The following is a 20,026-nucleotide window of genomic DNA, read 5'->3' on the forward strand; positions in this document are numbered from 1 at the left end:
TCTGAGCTGATAATAAGTAAGCAAATCTTTCTTGTTGAATGATGCACTTCACAATGAAACATACTTTTCTCATCACCGGATATATTGTCCTGGGCCAGGGGCAAGGCTGAAGCATTTTATCAAATTATTAACACGAGGTGGCACAAGGGTTTCATTGCGAGTAGATTCTCATAAGAAGCTGGGAAAACATGTTACTGTAGATTCATAAGACTTCCAGAACAAAATTTATTTAAATGAGTAAAAGCTTTTTTTAACTTGTTACAACCCAGTTGCTAGGCCATGTGCATTTACAAGTGCTACTACACATTGATGTAAATAAATAAGCAATTTAGATCTCTATGTTTCAATTGTAAAGAGTTAAACAAAAAAATCCATTAAGAACTTACATAAAAAGTACAGCAAAGGGGTTTATAGGTTTTGTTTAAGAGGGTATATAATCAGGCAACAGCATTATCTCAGCACAACTGCCAGCAAAACTGCATGACCAAAGATCTCTGCCACATCTTCTCAACTTATTGGACTGCTGATCACAGTAACAAATAGAAGTAAACAGAATCCTTAAGCCCTCTGCCATTCTTCTATACAGATTCTACTTAGATTAATAAATTAAGCTATCTGAAAAAATAAATTAAGAAACTCTCCTCCCTTTTGCTCAATTATCTGCAAACTAAGTATCTACAAAAATACTTGAAACTTCTTACAACTTAAAAGAATTCATATGCTCACAGCCTGATATCAATAGGGCTATTCTTAAAATCCTTAATGTTATTATTAACATTGACTACAAAGTGCCATAGCTTACCAACATAATCCCTGCGCTCCCGCTTATTTTAAACTACCAAAGTAGTTACAACATTTCACCCTTGCTTGACACCTCAAAATACTATTAATATTTTGACAGTCTTTTTATCCTCAATCTTGGCCATCTAGAGCACTGTAAATGGGTTAAGCCTGCATTTTAAGCCTGGGTGTAGCTAGAACTGCTTAGGGAGGTATGTGCTCTTCATCATTCATTTACCCCTTATATTGAACTCTTTCCCACCCGCCCAACCTAATCACCATGCCTCAAAAATATTTTAGCCCTGTTCCTCATTTTATGGGTCCTCTATCCTAGCTGTTGTGCAAGCAGGGGCTCATTCTACCTCAGGAATTAGATTAACACCTTTAACTTAAAAGTTGATAATACACTGTTTCCAGGTTGGCTTTTCCTGCTTTTGGCATTTATACTGAGCTCTGTTTTAGCCAGCCGAATACAACTGGAATACTCAGTTCAGCTCTGTTATTTTTTAAAAACTGGAATGACATACTACCCACAAGCAAAAATTGTGGGTACATTCAACACAACGAAAACATATACGGAGTACAAGTATAGGATTTGATACAACACATAAAATCACTGCCATAGCGAATGTTAACAGCAATGTTAATAATACTACAGTTAAGTGTATCTTTCTGCAGTAATAATGCTGTGCAGCAAAGCCAGATTTTTCTGGTACCATCTTCCTCCTTCACCATTTGCACAACCAACTTGGTATTTTTCAGTATTATCTTGTGGCCTCAAGGTGATAAGAAATTCCACCACACAAAAACTTTCTGAAGGCCTTAACATTTTCAACCTATGTGTATCCAGAGGGTGGAATAAAACGGCTGACCCGCTCAGCTCTCAACTGTTCTCCATTCCCCAGTCATTTGTCTTCCTAATTTAGAGCCGAAAAATCTCACAAGGAAAAATAATCTTTAGAGGTCTCTCCTTTGCAAAGAAAAATACTACTTTATTCTCGCTTGGTCATTTAGCTTAGGGCATTATAAATATATACATACACACACACATACATATATATAATATATATGCGTGTACATATATATATATATTTTCCATTCTTACCTCTAACATTTTCCAAAAAATCCACTTCAAACAAAATATGATCTTATGGGGTTTGAAAATGCTATTTCTACAACACTGGGGGGCAATTTAAATGAAGGCATTGCTTGATAAAATTCTCCTGGAATAAAGTGGTTACAGTAAATGACCTTAAAGCCTACACTATTCTTCCTGTTGTCCCCATACACTTCTTCCCCATATTGTACCTCATGATACAAAATCACCGAAAAAGTTTGGTATTTATTCACTGTCTTTGTTACTATTTTTTTTTCTCTCTTTTGGCAAGTTCCTCTCAACTCTTTTGGGCATTTTAAACAAACATGAAAGTCAATAAAGACATATGGTTTTCAAAAGTAATACTTATTTTGAAAGTACCTGAATCATACACAAATAACAAGCTGGAATCATTAACTTTATAATATAATGGAAACCAGAAGAAGCAAGGCTCTTGAATGGAGCACAATCTTTGAATTACTGCCAAGACTCCATCAGTTCATAAGCCAACTTTTTTCATGTTTCTATCCAAGCAGTTTGTTTTGCTGGCTGTTGCTTTGTTTCTCAGCACGCACACTGTATTTCTCATTGCACTGGGAATCTGTTTCTGCCATTAGATCCATTTTGCAGCAGTTATTGACATTGTGTATTTTGCTTCCTTTTGCAGAGTCCACGTAGACCACAGTTTGTTTGTCAACTGGATTTTTCAAGAACTGCGTCTGTCATTAAAAAATAAAAGTCAGCTTTATGAAAGCATTCCTTGGGAGGTATGAAGCAATTTCGGCTTCTGACAACTATCTGTACAGGTACTAAAAAAAGTTAATACTTCATATGCTTTTTCAAAAAATGAAGACAAAACAGATATGATCTATCTCTAATTAAGCACACAGTTACAATTTGAACAACAGTGATCTCATAGGTATCTTTACATGATGGAGAGCTTTGGTCCAGTTTCTAAACTTTGGAGGTGCAAAACCACCTGTGGTGGGCAAAATGGTCATTCTTTTTTCGACGTCCACCGTGTTATTGTATGATATGTGTTATACGGGATGGTTATTCAGGCTAGTAATGGGTCAAAATGTGATGAATCGCAAACAAATTGAAGGAAATCCTCCACTCCCATTTACATCAGTTTGTTCCTTTATACCTCATCAACATTGTGTAAAAGGAATCCTGCTTGTCTTGATTTGGAATCTACGTTGCTTATTTGTTGGGGTGGATTTGAGGCTACTGCCCATAAGATAAAAGACTATTCCCTATGTGCAAACTTGCATGTGCATTGTTGTCTAAAAGATATAGCTGTGAATCTCATTTCTGAGCATGCAGCTTCCCCTCCCTCTCTTTGAGGGGGACCTCTGTTGAAATGTAACGGATAATTTAGAACTCAGTTGCATGAGAACAAAAAAAATCAAACTTCTATCTCACAGCATAACTGAGGCACTCAGAATGCCACTGCAATAATTGTAGAAGATTGCTTTTCTGCACTTTGCTGCTGGATGCTGAAGAAATGTTGCTGCTTTCCTACAGTAGTTTTTAAGAGCGCCAAATGAAGTGGTGCTCAGACGTGACACAATAGGTGTTCTGCATTAGTGCAGCAGAAAGTCACAAATACCAAAAGGCCACAGGCTTCTACTTCAGAGATTTGAGTATGTAGATCTCGGCTGACATTGACTGCAATACTTTCATAGGTGCCGTCTTTTGAATGTGGAGTTAAACCGAGGCTCTACCTGCCCTCTCCAGTGGATGTAAAAGATCTCATGACACTTCTGAAGAGGAGCTGGGAAGTTCTCCCAGTGACCTGAGACAACAGTTAACTCTCGACAAACACCTAAAAGATATATTTACCCGCTCATTTATCTCATGGGTGTTTTGCAATCTTATTGTGTGCAAATTGGCTGTCATGCCCCTTGCATTGCATCAGTAACTACTTCAAAAGTACTTAATTGGCTGTAAAACACTGAGGGTTGCTGCGAGGATATGAAAAAGGTGCTATATAGGTGCAAGTTTGTTTGTTTTAATCCTGCTCTATGCTGGGCTCAACTGGGTGATAACATGGGCTTCAGCAGCGTGAACCAAGAAAGAAATAAAGAAGCGAGCACTAGTTTCAACTCATGATCACAATCCACTAAATCCTGCTGGAAAGTGCAAGAACGAATATAGGGCAACAATAGGACAAAGGCCCAGTTGCAATGCTCCATATGGAAGATCTGGCTGCTGTCTTACCCCATCTCAGTTTTCACATAAGGAACAGCCACTTGGACAAGGCATGGGAGAAATGCTGCTCAAGCAGAACCATACTTCAGCAAAATTCTCTGACCCGCATGCTCTTTCCAATGGCAGCTTGGCTTTGGGGAACTTATTTTGTGGAATACTGTAGGAAGTCGGTAATGTTGAACATGCACCAGGCCTTATTTCTGCCACAGTTGCAGCACAGCGTACAGATTTGGTCACTAAGAACAACGTAAAAGCAATGTAAAGGGTACAGCTTCCCTAGGATGTTGCCATGAAGGGTTACATTATAAACAGAAACTGGAGATGCTGGGGTATTCTTCTACTGGAGTTGAGAACGTTAAGATGAACCCAATAGAGGTCTTGAATAATTTAAAGGCTTGATGATGGGAGGAGAGATAGATTTTTTTCCCCACTTGTTGGTGAGACAATAGCAAGGCGGCACAGATTTGGGAACATCACAATTCAAAAAAAATCTTTCCACAGAAAGTGTTTGATGTTGTAAATAAATTAAAACAACTTTGTAAAACACTTTTTCATATAAGGCTGTGTGCGTCCCACCACCTCTTGCAATGAAGGTTATTTGTGGCAGAAATGCCACAACAATGCCCAAGAAATGCAGAATGATTGACAGTAATTTATTAATGCTTCAGGCCACAGACGGAGTACTGATACTCGAGCTAATTTCATCTCTCCATATAAAGCTGCCAAACGCAAGTTAATAAGCAAGATGTGCCACTTGATTATTATGCTAAAGATGTACTAGATATGATAAATGGTGGTGCACACTCTGGACATGAGCTGACGGAAGCACAAAAAGTTGCATCATTTCACTAAACTGCAGTGTATTTGAAGTATTCTAATAGTTGTCTGTCCATGGGCTGAAACTAAAAAATTGCCACTTAAAAGAAAGTTTAAAATATCATCTCACGGACAGGAAATGTTCTATCCATCCAAGTGATATAAAAATGCCTGCTGGAGACCCATCATATTAGGTGATCTGGTAATTAAAGTTGCTTGACGTCTAGTGGGAACAGAACTTTTCAGTTGCATGCATGTCTCAGCATCCATCATCCAGGACTAGGAATATTCAACATAGTGGCAAATTATGGGAAATGGGGTTGTCAGAGGCTGTATCTCACAACAGTGCTTCTGAAATTCCTCAGGGATTCTGCTGTGAAGCGGCTTAGTGCATTTTTTGACATTAGAGCTACTATATAAATCAAGGTATTGTTGTTGGTATTCTGCCTTAAGTCTAACAGGAGACTCATGGAACCCCTACAGAAACCGCAGAGGTCTTGTTAAGTTGGGTTACTTACTGTACAGCCCCTTAAGCGGTGGAACTGCCGTCTTCCCCACACAACGTAAACATTGAGCTGGGCTGGAGATTCCCAAAACTGAGTTCTTGGCTCTGGCCATAGAAAGGAACCTGGTGTTGAACAGGGGCTGGTACACCCCCAATCAGGTGTTGCATACAAAAAACTTTGCAGATTGCAGGTAGGCCAATGGAATCCAGGTCTGACAAGTGACCCTCGCCACCCCCCTCACCAAAGGGGAATTAAAAAAAAAAAATCCTATGTTGGCACCAAATAGAGTAACGTCATGAACAGGGAGGCAACTGAGCTCCCAGGCACATGGAGCGAGCAGGAACTGCCTGAGATGTGCCTGAAATGCTAACTGGCCTCTTGAGCCATACAAATGAGGTGCCCTTGCATTGATCCCACAAACACTTGCATGATCTGTGCTGAGAGGTGTGTGAATTACTGTATAAGCAGCCAAGATTTCCTCTCAGGTCACAAATGTTCTAAATCATTCCCCTCCCCCGCCTCCTCTAGCTTTCATTATTTTAGGATCAAAATACTGAATAGTTTTCTCCAGTTTCCCAATAAAGTGGGAATTTTATTCACACAAATTAAAAATAGAATCAAAATATGTTAAAGGTTCCCTTTGATGTATTCAACTGTTCTACGTGGTTGAATTCAAGAATTGTCATACAATACTGATTTATTTCAACTAATCCTCTTTTGCACCAGCTTGCCTTCTTATGCTTCAGTGTCAGCCGTCTCAAGGTTGGTAGCATTTCCACTTTCAGGTCAGAAGGTTGTGTGTTCAATCCCCAGTCTACAAAATCTGGACTGACACTCTAGTGGCACTACCGAGGGAGTACTGTGCTATTGGAGTGTTATCTTTCAGCTGAGATGTTAAAACGAAGGGGCATTTGGTAAATGTAAAAGACGGCCTGGCACTATTTCGAACAGCAGAGGAGTTCCCTCAATTCCCTGGCCAATATTTATCTCTCAAACAGCATCGCTAATAAAACATTATCGCATTGTTGTCTGTGGGACCTTGCTGTGTGCGAATTCACTGCTGTGTTTCTTACATTAGAACTGTGGCCAATTAGTCAGAGTATGCACTTTTGATATACACTTGAGTATACAGTTTAGTGTACTTCATTGGCTCTAAAGCACTTTGGAATGTCTTGTGGTTGTGAAAATGCAAGTCTTCCTTTTTTGAATACACTGAAGATAAAGTTTACAAAAACTTTGATGGTAAAGTTGAACATTAAAACTAGTAATAATGGAAGTTGCTTCAAAAATCACTGAGGCACCACCTATATGATTGGACCATTCCTAGGCAAAGGTTTCTGCTGAACTGAACCACTTGCTTGTTTCGGTAAACCAGAATAGTTAATCATTTTGCATTATTAAGACTACATCAGAAATATGATCATAGTCTTAATCGTCAATGATTGAACGGACAAACATACTTATTCCTCCTATTTTCTTCCCTCCTTCTCTAAAGGACTGATTTTTAGTACGTCTCTGTGTGCCATTCTGTCAATTTTCAATCTGGGAGCCTAAATATTGAGTGGTTGCAGGCTATTCTCCCACAGAGGGTTCAAGGGATATCAGACTCCAGCTGGATCTCCAAGGGATTACTAGATACTGATCAAAAGTACATCCTCAGACTAATGTACCTCTTCCCTAGATCAGAGATGCTAAGCTAACTGTAGTGCCTTGAATGTGATGCAGTAACCCACTAACTCAACCTGGTCCAGTGCTGAAATCTGGGCTTGGGATCTGTTTGGCTTATCACAACACTACACAGTGCATTTACACAATGAACCATTCGGAAAGCTGAAGGCAAATCCATGTTGTTATTTAACTAATATTATTGTCAATGGTAGACTCAAATAATAAATCTTCTTCAGCAGATTTTCCATGTTGAATGCTGGAAGAATTTACAACACTGGAAATATATATTTGCAGCACTAATCTTTTCAACATTTTCACCTTAATTTTTAAGACTAAAAATCAATTGGCTGCAAACATGGCCAGTGAAGCAATTTATTATATCACAACTGATTCCTACTGCATCATCTACCGTGAATACTTTGGGAGCGTTGATATCATTGCGGTGTTATCCTTCTGATATTAATGCTTATTCATACAGGGAGGAACCAAATTAGATGGCTTTAACCAATTATGGCCATCAGTTTATAACTTATAGCTACAAGGTACTCTGGTCAGATTTCCTTCCAGTTCACCAACTTTATAGTAATTATAGATTTGAATGTTTTCATCTTACCTTAGTTGGTGCATGGTAGCAAGGCATCTGAAACCACTGCTTCTTTCTATTCATCACAAGAGTGGCTGTTAAGAAGATGATGATTGCAAGCAATATGGCTGCCAGAACCCATGCTGCTGACTGGTAGATTACAGCCATTTCAGTCTGCTGGGGGGGAATGTCAGTAACTTCTAAACAGATGCAAGAAGAAAAATACATAGGTAGAAAGGAATAATGTTTGGTGAATTGTGAACCAGCTAACTACAGGCAGAAAATCAAAAATTATTTCATATCTCTTCTCTCGAATGTATATGTCCACTCCCTCAACTGTTGCAGAGGGTACTATCTACAGCAACTCGCCAAAGCTTCATCAATAGCTCCTGTTAAACCTGTGACCTCTACCACCCAAGAGGACAAGGGCAGTAGGTGTGTGGGAGCAGCATCATCTCTAAACTCCCCTTCAAGTCACACGCCATCCCAATGTGGACACGTATTGCTGCTCCTTCATGGTTGCTGGGTCAAAACCCTGAAACTCTCTATTCAACAGCACTGTGGAAGTATCTTTACCACACGGGCTGCAGTGGCTCATGGAGGGTACTCACCACCAGCTATTCAAAGGCAACTGGGGATGGCCATTAAATGCTGGCCTTACCTGCGACACCCATGTACCCTGATTTTTAAAAAAAAACTCATTCTGGACTAACAGCCTCCTGTAATATTGCACTTGGTGAGTCAAGGTGTACACAGTGTTCAGCAGTATCATCTTCATGTTTCCAAAGAAAGTGATGATGATGCATATTAAAACAGTGAACAAAAGTTGTTCTACTGTAACATGGAGAATGAAAATTAATTCAATAAACTGGAACCCTTAAATTACTACAAAATGGGTCTTAAGACGTTGTACATTTGGAACATGAAATCACAACCTACAGAAACTAACATAAACCATATATATGCTCACTCACACACAACAGCATAATGTTACTGATGAACAATACAGCAGAGCCAAGCAGGCATCTATGTCTTGACAAATTAATAGAACATTGATCATTGCGAAAATCAATACATTCATCGAGCAATGGGCACCAACCTATTAACAAAGAATAAAGTAAATCAGTAGCAGTTACTGATGAATTAATCGAGCTCTGGGCACATCAATAAAGCAATGAATTAGCAGGCATCTGTGAATTAATAAATTCATAGTGCAACTGGTGCCTCAAGAGATCAATGAATTATCAGAGCCACTTGCACAGATGAATTAAACAAACAGCGTGCAACAGCAAATTTATAGATTTGTGCAGCAGCAGGCATACCAACAAATCAATAAGAGCACTGGAATAAATCAAGTGGTGTTACTAAATTAATACCCTTTCTTCCTTATTCACTGCTCTGCCCCCATGTCCATGAACTGACTTTCACTGACAAATTATTCGAGAGATTCATTCAGCTGCCTCTGCTGTATCCTTGTCCCCAAGCATACTGATATTGTACTGGTACTTGTTGCTTTTAAAAGTACCATCACTCCTTCCTCAAACCACCACACCCACCCGCTCCCTCAGCCAACCCCCACTACCCCACCTTTGACCCCTCTATTCTTGCAAACTATCACCCTCATGTTCAATCATTGTTTCCTCGCCAACAACCTTGAAAGTATTGTCACCTCCCAAAATCCATGCCCAGCTTTTCCGCAACTCCCTGTTTAAATCTCTCCAATCAGGTTCCCACTCCCGGCCACTGCACTGAAATGATCCTAATAGAAATCACAAATAAAACCCTCTGTGACTATGAGCATGATGCATTAATCTCCACAGCCTTTGACATAGTTGACCACGCCATCTTACTCCATTATCCAGGGTAGTGGGACTGCCCTCGTTTTGTTTCACTCACTGAATTATAGTCAAAGCAAAATCCCTGGCAGTGGCTTATTGTCCTGGCCCTGCAAACCTGTCTCCTGGGTCCCTAAGGAATCCATCTTTGATTCCCACCTCTTCTCCATTTACACGTTACCTGTTGGCAACATCGTCTGAAGACACAAGGCTAGATTTTCAATCCGCAGTCAGGAACTCCGCACCCTGGATCATTTCTGGGTCCGATTTCAATCTCTTTGGGAGGCAATGGAAATTTTCAGATGTGCGTGTTCACTGGGTAATTTCTCTCTCTGCTGGAATGTGAGTTAGAGTCATCTGTCATAGGGACGAGGACGACTTAAGTGAAATATGCTGAACCAGCATTTTCAGCAATGCGAGCCTGCCAATTGCCATGAGACCTGGGATGGCCTCGGTGGTCTTCCTCCAATACCAGGGCACCAGATTCATCTGAAGCGACAGCTTCATTCTCCTCTTCCCCCTCCTCCCCATCTTCCTCCGAGGAAGAGTGGCCTTCCAGGTCCTTGATTTCATGCAGTTCCAGGCCTCTTTGTAGTGCCATGCTGTGCAGTGCACAGTAGATGAGTACAACACGAGACACCCTGGCTAACTTGTACTGGAGGGAACCACCTGACCAGTCAAGGCAATGGAAGTGCATCTTCAAGATGTCAATGTTATGGTCAATGCAAGTACATGTTAACAGATGACTCTGGTTGTAGTGCCTCTCTACATCCATGGCTGGGTGCCTGGATGGATGGCAGCAGCCACCTCTTTTGGAGGATAACCCTCATCATCCAGCAGCTACCCACGAAGTCTGGGTGTCAGCCTGAAAAGGGTGAGGCACCTGGGACTCTCACAGAATGAAGGCACGATCTGATCCCACATACTCTCCCTTACCAAGATGACCTCCTCCATATCATCACTGTCTCTGCCCCCATCTCAGTCCATCTGCTGCTGAAAGTCTCTTGTTACTCCCAGACTTGATTAATCCAAACCTCTCCTGATAGGCCTCCCATCCACTATATTCTAAATTTCAGCTCATCCAAACCTCTATTGCCTGTATTCTATTTTATCCAATGTCCTGTTCACCCCTATTCACCAACACCTCTAAATTAAAATTCCCTATTCTTCCTCTAACTAGAATGACATCATCATGCCTCTCCTTAGCGAAGACAGAGACAAAGTACTCATTGAGAACCCTGCCCACATCTTTAGCATCAACAAGTTACCATGTACATCTCTGATAGGCCCTATCCTTCCCTTAGTTAGCCTCTTGCTCTTAATGTACTGGTAAAACATCTTTGGGTTTTCTTTGATTTTACCTTACAATATTTTTTTTCATGTCCACTCTTTGCTTTCCTAATTTCCTTTTTTACTTGACCCCTGTACTTTCTATACTCCTCTAGGCTTTCTACAGTATTACTTCTGTGACTGTCATAAGTTCTCTTTTTCTGCTTTATCTTACCCTGTATGCTTCTGGATAACCAGGGGGCTTCTAGATTTGGCACTACCTTTTTCTTTGTGGGGACATGTCAACACTGAACCTCGCTTTTGAATACCTCCTACTGATTTGACATTGTTTTCCCTTCTAGTATCTGTATCCAGTCCACTTTCGCCAGTTCACCTTTCAGCTTTGTAAAATTTGTCTTCACCAATTTAAATCTTTTACTCCTGTTCTTTGTTTTTTTCCATATTTATGTTAAATATAACTGTGTTATGGTCACTATCTCCAAAATAGTCCCCCACTGCTACTTCATCCACTTGCCCAGCTTAATTTCCTAAGACTAAATCTAGAATTGCACCCCCTCTTTTTGGACTTGTTACGTGGTGGCTGAAAAAGTTCTCTTGAATGCAGTTGAAGAATTTGGTGCCCCCAGTGCCTTTCACTGTTCGTATCCCAATTGATATCAGGGTAGTTGAAGTCCCCAACTATTACTGCCCTATTGTTTATGCACTCAGAAATTTGCCTACATATTTGCTCTTCTATTTCCCTTCTGCCATTTCGGGGTCTAAAGTACACTCCTAGCAATGTGGCTGACCCTTTTTTATTTGAGCTCAACCCATATGGCCTCATTTGATGCTCTATTTAATATATCACCCCTCCTCAAGGCTGTAATTGTTCCTTTAACCACTAATGCTACAGCCCCACCTTTTTTTAATCCCCCCTCTATCCTGTCTGAGAACTCTAAATCCAGGGATATTGAGCTGCCATTTTTGCCCCTCTTTAAGCCAAGCTTCCATTATAGCAATGATATCATGCTGCCATGTATCTATCTGTGCCCTCAGTTCATCGGCTTTATTTGCTACACTCCTTGCATTTACATTTACGCCTTTTAACACTGCCAAATCCCTGTGCCGTACACTTTTTAACCTGTGCTTCTTCTGTCTTTCAGAGTCACTCACTAATTCTCCATCTCCCGTTCCCCGCTTTGAATTTGCCCTCAGGCTCCCAGCCGCCTGCCAATCTAGTTTAAACCCACCACGCCCGCCAACCTCTCCAAACAGCACTAGCAAATCTCCCTGCGAGGACAAAAGGGATAAGGAAGTCAATCCGAGCAATTTTTAATTGTTATCTTAAGGCTGGTCTAGAAACAATTTGTTACCCTTTAGATTCACTGGGGAAATCGCACAGAGCATTAGAGGTGAAGAGAAAATTCAAATAACATTTTTAAGAGGGGAAGGGAGTAAACAAACAATTAAATAAACTTACCAAGGTCAAATCATCATTTGACCAGACAGATTAAAGATATGTTTAAGAGGTAAAATGTTCAGCTGTTCACTTCAGAGACGTTGCAATTACTGAGGTGAAATTGGACTGGTCTAAAATGTAAACGGTTTCTATACTGGTGCAACAATAGCAGAAACGTATCCACTTTCTCTTTACCTGTGAGTAATGGCAGGTCAGGTTGGGCAGTTGTTGAGAGTAGCTCTTTGCCCTCGAATTCAGTCGTCTTCTCCAGTAAAACATCAGCAGCCTCTGTTGTGGGCGAATAAACTGCTGGGACATCTTGAGACAAGGAAAGGTTGACAATAAATTAAACAACCGTCCACACAAGAGAGGGGAAAGCCATCGAGCAGCTGAAAGTTCGACACCGTTCTGTGTGAATTTGCTACTGATAATTAATTCACTCTCTCGAGTTTACGGCTTTGAGAGTTGGAATAATTTTCCAGCCAAGTTGCAGCAGCATCACCTAATTATTCAATATGTTCATCTGCCTTCCAGCTGTCAAATCAATTTTTACTAGGGATCCAAGCAGTAGTTATGACCTATCGTCCGTTTGTTGGCACATTACTTTAAATGAAGAGATAGGTCAATGGGTTTGCTCACTGTCAAATTTCTCAAGCCAAGTTTTGGCTGGTGATGAGGACAAAATGAAACACCAGTTTGCAGTGCACTGGAGCAAAAACATTTAATAACAAAACTACATCTCCCCTGAATATGTCTAGAGAAACCATGGACTTTCGGGAGAAGTAGTATTTGTTTTTCCTGTAAATAGATTTTTAAAATTCATTTTCAGTAATAACACTAAATAAAAGCATATTGCTATGGCTTCAGACAGTGAAGGCAACAGCAAAGTTAACATTATATAATAGTCTCAAGCTACTAGTACATTGTGTGTGGAGTCTAAGGTGCACACAAGGTGTTCTTGTAGAAGAAAGGTCTGGCACGGGAAGGATTAATGTGGGACTGAGTACAGTACCATCCACACAGTGATGTAAGAAAGCATCTGATCCAGAGCCAGGGTCAGTCTGGAGATGGACACAGTTGGGTAAGACCAAGAATGGGGTCAGCTCCATACCTGTATCTCCTACTGTAAATATGTACATAGTTATGAGTTGTTAATAAAGACTTGCCATTAATGTACCCCAGACTGGAAGCCTACTGCGTGGTGTCTGAAGCAGGATGCTTCATTCATATTTACATTTTCTATTGATGCAACCACCTCACTGCTGAACTACACATGCTGTACATCTCTGCTCTTTTACCTTACAACCAACATTATTACATGTGATACTTGAATAGAGCTGATGATAGATGAAAATAAATCGGCAATATTCTACTGCTTGAGAATGCGTGTGTAATTGTCTCAGTTTGCCCACTGAAGCACGGGCTATGGTATCAATTCTTAAGGGACTTAGGAAGTTAGAAGTCAGAAGGAAGTCAGGTAGATAGAAGGTCCATGGAATAAGCTCATGAGAAGGGGCACTCAAGTAACAATATAAATTACTTTAAATGTCAAGTTTTTAGGTATTTCCCTGGACAGAGTGAGAGAGTGAGAGTAGGAATTAAGACATTTGCTGAGGCAAAGTTGATCTCTTAAAAAGGATGGACTATTTTTCATTATGCCTAACATTCTTCTGTCCGTTTGTAGCATTACAAAATGCAGAAAACAGAGAATGTCCCATTCTACTCTCACCATTTCTTCCAAACTGAAAGTGAAGATAAGGTGGTAGTTAAGTGAAGTCTTTCCTTCTTAATATGGGGCATCTGATGATTTAAAGATTTCTCTTAATCTGTCCGTTTCTAAAAGTTGTCTAACATTAGTTTGCTGGCTAAGTTTGTAGATGATACAAAGATAGGTGGAGGGAAAGTTAGTATTGAGGAAGCGGGGAGGCTGCAGAAGGATTTGGACAGGTTAGGAGAATGGGCAAAGAAGTGGCAGATGGAATACAACGTGGGCAAGTGTGAGGTCATGCACTTTGGTAGGAAGAATAGAGGCATGGACTATTTTCTAAATGGGGAGAGAATTCAGAAATCTGGAGTGCAAAGGGACTTGGGAGTCCTAGTCCAGGATTCTCTTAAGGTTAACTTGCAGGTTGAGTTGGTAGTTAGGAAGGCAAATGCAATGTTGGCATTTATTTCGAGAGGACTAGAATATAAAAGCAGGAATGTGCTGCTGAGGCTTTATAAGGTTCTGGTCAGACCACATTTAGAATTGTGAGCAATTTTGGGCCCTGTATCTCAGGAAGGATGTGCTGGCCCTGGAGAGGGTCCAGAGGAGGTTCACGAGAATGATCCCAGGAATGAAAGGCTTAACATATCAGGAACGTTTGAGGACTCTGGGTCTATACTCGATGGAGTTTAGAAGGATGAGGGGGGATCTGATTGAAACTTACAGAATACTGTAGGGCCTGGATAGAGTGGACTTGGGGAAGGTGTTTCCATTAGTAGGAGAGACTAGGACCCGAGGGCACAGCCTCAGAGTAAAGGGAAGACCTTTTAGAACAGAGATGAGGAGAAACTTCTTTAGCCAGAGAGTGGTGAATCAATGGAATTCATTGCCACGGAAGGCTGTGGAGGCCAGGTCATTGAGTGTATTTAAGACCGAGATAGATAGGTTCTTGATTGGTAAGGGGATCAAAGGTTACAGGGAGAAGGTGGGAGAATGGGGTTGAGAAACTTATCAGCCATGATTGAATGGCGGAGCAGACTCGATGGGCCGATTGGCCTAATTTCTGCTCCTATGTTTTACGATCTTATTAACAGTAATGTTTCAAAACCACTTTTCTTGGGCACACTGCAAAATGTAGCAGCAAGGTCCTAAGTTAGCATAACATTTTGAATTATTTTCATTAAGGGGTTCATGCATGAACCACCTAATTGAGCGTCATTTAGAGGCTTTAAAGATGCATCCTGTTTTTAGGCTTTGTTTAAATGACTGGACTCATTACATTAACTACTGGACATTAAGGCCTGAACTTCCACACTGACTCTTCATCTGCGTGAAAATGCTGGCAGAGGCCTGAATCTGGAAGTCCCGCCCCTGAATCCGGCCTCCGCCATTTTCGTAATGGGGGGTGGGGGGGGGGTTATAAACTGCACATCCGTGGTTCCTGGAGGCAGCTGCTTATATAAGTTGGCAGCTGTCTCTATTCGTGAGATTTTGGTGAAGTACGTGTTTCAAATCCAAAGTGTGCAGATTAAACCTGGTAGGAGCTTGGTCTGAACCTTGTGGATTCATTTGGAGCGGTAAATTACCCCTTTGGATATGGTCTGGGGACACCTTTGGGTGAGGTAAGGCACCCTTTGGGTTTATTGAAGGTAGACATGATTGCGTGTAAAAATTGCATAAAATCACTGGAACTGTCAAAGCTGTCAAGGGATTTAGCTCTGCTTGAATTTTTATTTTAAAAAGTGTGGAGTTTAAAAAAAAAATCAAAGCTTGATATCTCACTCTGTCTGTTGATGGTTTTGTGCTACATGACTGATATTACAACCTAACATTATCACAGGCGGCTTCCTGTTAAGTGAGGTGCTTGATTGACAGCTCCAATTGATTATAGAATAGAATATAGAACATAGAATGTTTGTTTTCATAAGGGGTTGGCTGAAGGAATTATAATGTATTGAATGCTTTTTAAAAATACGCGAGTGTTTTTAAAAAAAATGTGATGTCATTAATAGACACACAACTTTATTCTATGTCAACATGGCTCCTGAGGTTTCTCCATGTTGGATACTAGGTGAGTTGTCATGGAGGGGGTAAGGGCAAAGGGCGGTGGGTGGGGGGGTCATGGGTCGGCATGAGTTGGCACTAAGTTGTCATTGAGGCTATAAAGGGTCATGGAGATGTTGGGGCTTGGGTTGACACGGGGATTTTGAGGGTCCATGGGGGGGTGGATAGAGGGGCATGGGGGACATGAAGAGCCATGGATGGGACATGGGAAGTGAGGGGTGAGGGCTGGTTTTTTTGTTTTGTTTATTTTAAAAAATAATTCAAACAAAGTGCCAACGCACACGACATCCTTCTGGCCAGGCTGCGGGCCTGACTTCTAATGCAGCTCGTACACCATCGCCCAACAGACCCCCTTCCCCACCCCCATTCCCATCCCCCCCCCCACCCGAACGAAAACCTTTTCCCCATGTCGTGCTTGCGGAGCTGAGAAACGTCCCGATTCTGCGCATCCGACTCAGGAGTGAAATTCCGGGCCAAAGGTAACCACCAGGGTTAAACACATGACTGCACCACATTGATCAGCAGCACAGATATTTGTAAGTGGATAAATATGTTCTCTGTAGCCTGACATTCCATATTAATAATTATTTTTTAATCCACTAAAGCATTTTTCCAATTTGAGGGGTAACTTTTCATGGCATAGAAACAATTATTTACTCACCCAAGCAATATGGGCAACATTGCCCTTTTCGTAGAACTGGTAGTCTGCATAAAGCAGCTGGACAGGTCTGAGAGAAACACTGAATGGCACCGTCACCGCATATACAACTTGTGCAGGCATTTGGCTTCCAAGACTCTCCGACTAACAGGATATCCCCATCACTGGACATGCAATACCCAGACTCACTGCTATTGGTAGGCAATAGGGCTTTCAGCTGATCTTCTGTTATGGAAATGTTAAGAAATGTACATCAGGACTCAGGCACCCAGAGCATATTCATTGATAAAACACAGACAGTCAGGTGTCCTGGTTAGGCTAACGCCAAATAATCAGACACAGGAGGTGCATGAAGTTCGCAAAAAACTAATGATGTAAAGTCAAGCTAATACTTGCTCCATGGTCGAATGCTTTCTGAATGTCTGTGGAAATATAAATTGAACCTGTGCAAATATATAAAATATATCTAGTGCTGTCAAGCCTAAAACCAAATGGAATTGATTATGTGATGATGAGATTAGACAATAGAGCAACTGCTAAGTAAATCACAGGCTTCATAAATTCAGTATGAAACTAGCAGAAACAAGGTGGCAAATTCTATGTGCTGCACTTAACTTGCAGCGTGACAAATGGCATTGCCAGTTAAGCATTCATCCCGGCTCCAATTCAACCATACTAAGTCCTCCAAGCTTTGGAAGACTTCCCAATGGACTTTCAACATTATTTCAATAAATGCATCAGCATTGCGTTACCCATTTACTACAAAACTTTGTTGTGCAAATTTCTTGGTGAATAATTAATTCCACATATTTTTTTTGAAATATAAGTACAACACATTATCCATGTATTTGTTTCCAAAATCCTGGAGTTAACTCTCCTCAGTACCACAGACAGTGGGGAAACCTTTTCCCCATGGGCAGATACTTGGAAACCTATGTCTCTTTAGTCAACAAAACGCACACTGATTTGTAGAAATTGTCTGTTACAGACCACATCTGATATTTTATATTAAAGTAGCAAATTTTACAAACAAAATTAGATTACTTGGTCATAAATTACACTTTTATACATGTCTCTGTAGAGGGTTGTTTAATTAAAATTTTTGTGATTTTGGATATATTTTTCTGAGAAGTGTCCTTCTTGCCTCTAACACTACCTGTTTTTCAGATATCATATGAATATTTGGCAACCTATAATTGAAAACTCTCTGGACAAGGGTTTACAACAGTTTAACTGAGCAGTGGTGAATCTCTCTTTTCCGGACCAAATATATCAAATCAACTTCTTTTCTTTTGATTTGATATGTAAATCGTAATCATCCAATGCCACAACAGGGTTTCAGAAACCCTCTGCAAGATTATGTTGTTATATGAATGAGATTATATTTCACTGCAACTCAAAAAGCTTCAGAATACTAAATCCTTGGGTGGAATGTAAAATTGGATTAAGCCAATGGGCAAAGCTGTAGCAAATGGATTTCAATGCAAGAAAATGTGAGGTCATCCATTTTGACTTGAAAAGGATAGAGCAGAGTATTTCTTAAATTGTGAGAGGCTACAAATGGTGGAGGCCCAAAAGAGACCTGGGGATCCACGTACCTAGATCATTAAAGTCATGGTGTCCCAACGTTACCGTGTGTCATTCCGGTCTTCAGTTCGGCGGGCGCACACCGGAGTTGGCTGCATGCCTGCCGAACTGTCAAAGGTCTGTTAAGGCCATTAATGAACTAATTAAAGTGATTGTCAGGGCTGCCTGTCCAACCTTAAGGTTGACGGGCAGGCGAAGAGCCCAGGCGGCCTTCGCATTTTTCATTGAACCTCATCCACGGGCAGGATGAGGTTTCATGAAGGGCTTATTAAATTAATAAAATGTTTTTTGAAAATTCATAAACATGTCCCAGCTCATGTGACATGAGGGGACACGTCTGAATAATTTTATTACTTTATTTTTCCCATCTTTATGACTGAACTTAATCTCCCTGAGGCTGATCCGTGCCCGACTCTCCCTCCTCCCCCCGCCCGCACAGGTAGCGCCAAGTGCTTCCGGGTGCACGTCACGCTGGGCAGGCCTTAATTGGCCCGCCCACGTAAATTGGCGGCGTGCAGCTGATCGCGGGTGGTGATCGGCTCCACGCCCGCTCCCGATTGGCCCGCCGACAGGGGGAAAATTCTCCCACAATGAACACATACAGAGAATAATCAAAGGCTGGTGGAATGATGGCCTTTGTATCTAGAAGACTAGAATACAAGGAAGTAGAATTTAGGGTACAGCTGTACAAAGCCACTGGTCAAACTAGATCTGGGCCACCATGAGCAAATCTGGACACCAGAATTTATGAAGGATATACTGGAGGAAGATTTAGCAAAATTATATCTGGACTTAAGAGGAGAGATTACATAAACTAGTGTTTTCCTGGAATTTAGAAGGTTAAGTGATAATTTGATTACAGTTTTCAACTTATTAAGGGGAACAGACAGGGCAGAGAGAGAGAAACTATTTCTGCTCATTGGGGGCTCTAGGTCTAAGAGACCAAGACTAAAAATTAGAGCCAGGTCTTTTAAAAATGATATTAGAAAAGGAAACACTTCTCCGTTCAAAAGGTGGTAAAAGTTTGAAACTCTCACTCACAGTTGGCAATTGATGCTAGTTCCATTGTTAGTCTATCACTCTCCCGATTTAAAATGTTAACAAAAGGTACGAAAGGATATGGGGCAAAGGTCATAAATCATCTACTATTTCATTAAATAGATCAGGCTCGAGGGTCTAAATGGCCTAGTCCTGTTTCTGCGTTCCTAATACACAGGGCCAGAATTAGGGTTAAAAAACCCGAAATATGTTAAAAAATATTCTAAAGCACAACGCATTGGAGAGAATAAAATAGCTCAAGATAATTTTACTAACAATGGGAGTTCACCAGAAGCTTTTAATCATTCATAGGCTGTGGGCGTTGCTGGCTAGGCCAGCATTTATTGCCCATCCCTAATAGCCCTTGTTCAGAGGGCAGTTAAGAGTCAACCACATTGCTGTGGGGTCTGGAGTCATGTGTAGGCCAGACCAGGTAAGGGCAGCAGATTTCCCTCCCTAAAGGACATTAGTGAACCAGATGGGTTTTTACGACAATTGACAATGGTTTCATGGTCATCAGTGGACATAACAACAGTACAGTTTAATTTGAAGCAACAGCTGCAATGCATTTCCAAAAAGGCACACCTGTTTTCATGAAAGCACTGTTGTTCAGCAACGAAACTCGTTCAGATTATTTTTTTTTTGAAAAGCAGCATCTCTGCAATCACAGGGATCCTTTCATGTGCTTTAAAATGAGCTTATTTGTGGCAAAATGGTTACAGATGGTGTTCTAAATAGATCATTCTTT

General features: G+C 40.9%; 1 protein-coding gene across 3 annotated transcripts in view; it reads right to left on the reverse strand.

Moving 5' to 3' along the window:
• Nucleotides 1-207: 207 nt before the first annotated feature.
• LOC144693340 (cysteine-rich motor neuron 1 protein) overlaps nt 208-20,026 on the reverse strand; it is a 256,361-nt gene continuing 236,542 nt past the window's right edge. For all 3 annotated transcript variants that reach the window (XM_078563159.1, XM_078563160.1, XM_078563161.1), the window contains 4 exons: nt 16,657-16,878; nt 12,422-12,544; nt 7,694-7,863; nt 208-2,595 (listed from right to left, as the gene is read on the reverse strand). In XM_078563159.1, coding sequence (XP_078419285.1) covers nt 2,401-2,595; nt 7,694-7,863; nt 12,422-12,544; nt 16,657-16,878 — 710 coding nt within the window. In that variant the 3' untranslated portion in view covers nt 208-2,400. The remainder of the gene's footprint in view (nt 2,596-7,693; nt 7,864-12,421; nt 12,545-16,656; nt 16,879-20,026) is intronic.

The sequence above is a fragment of the Cetorhinus maximus genome, chromosome 18 (genome assembly GCF_964194155.1).
Source record: "Cetorhinus maximus chromosome 18, sCetMax3.hap1.1, whole genome shotgun sequence".
Taxonomy (NCBI): Eukaryota; Metazoa; Chordata; class Chondrichthyes; order Lamniformes; family Cetorhinidae; genus Cetorhinus; species Cetorhinus maximus.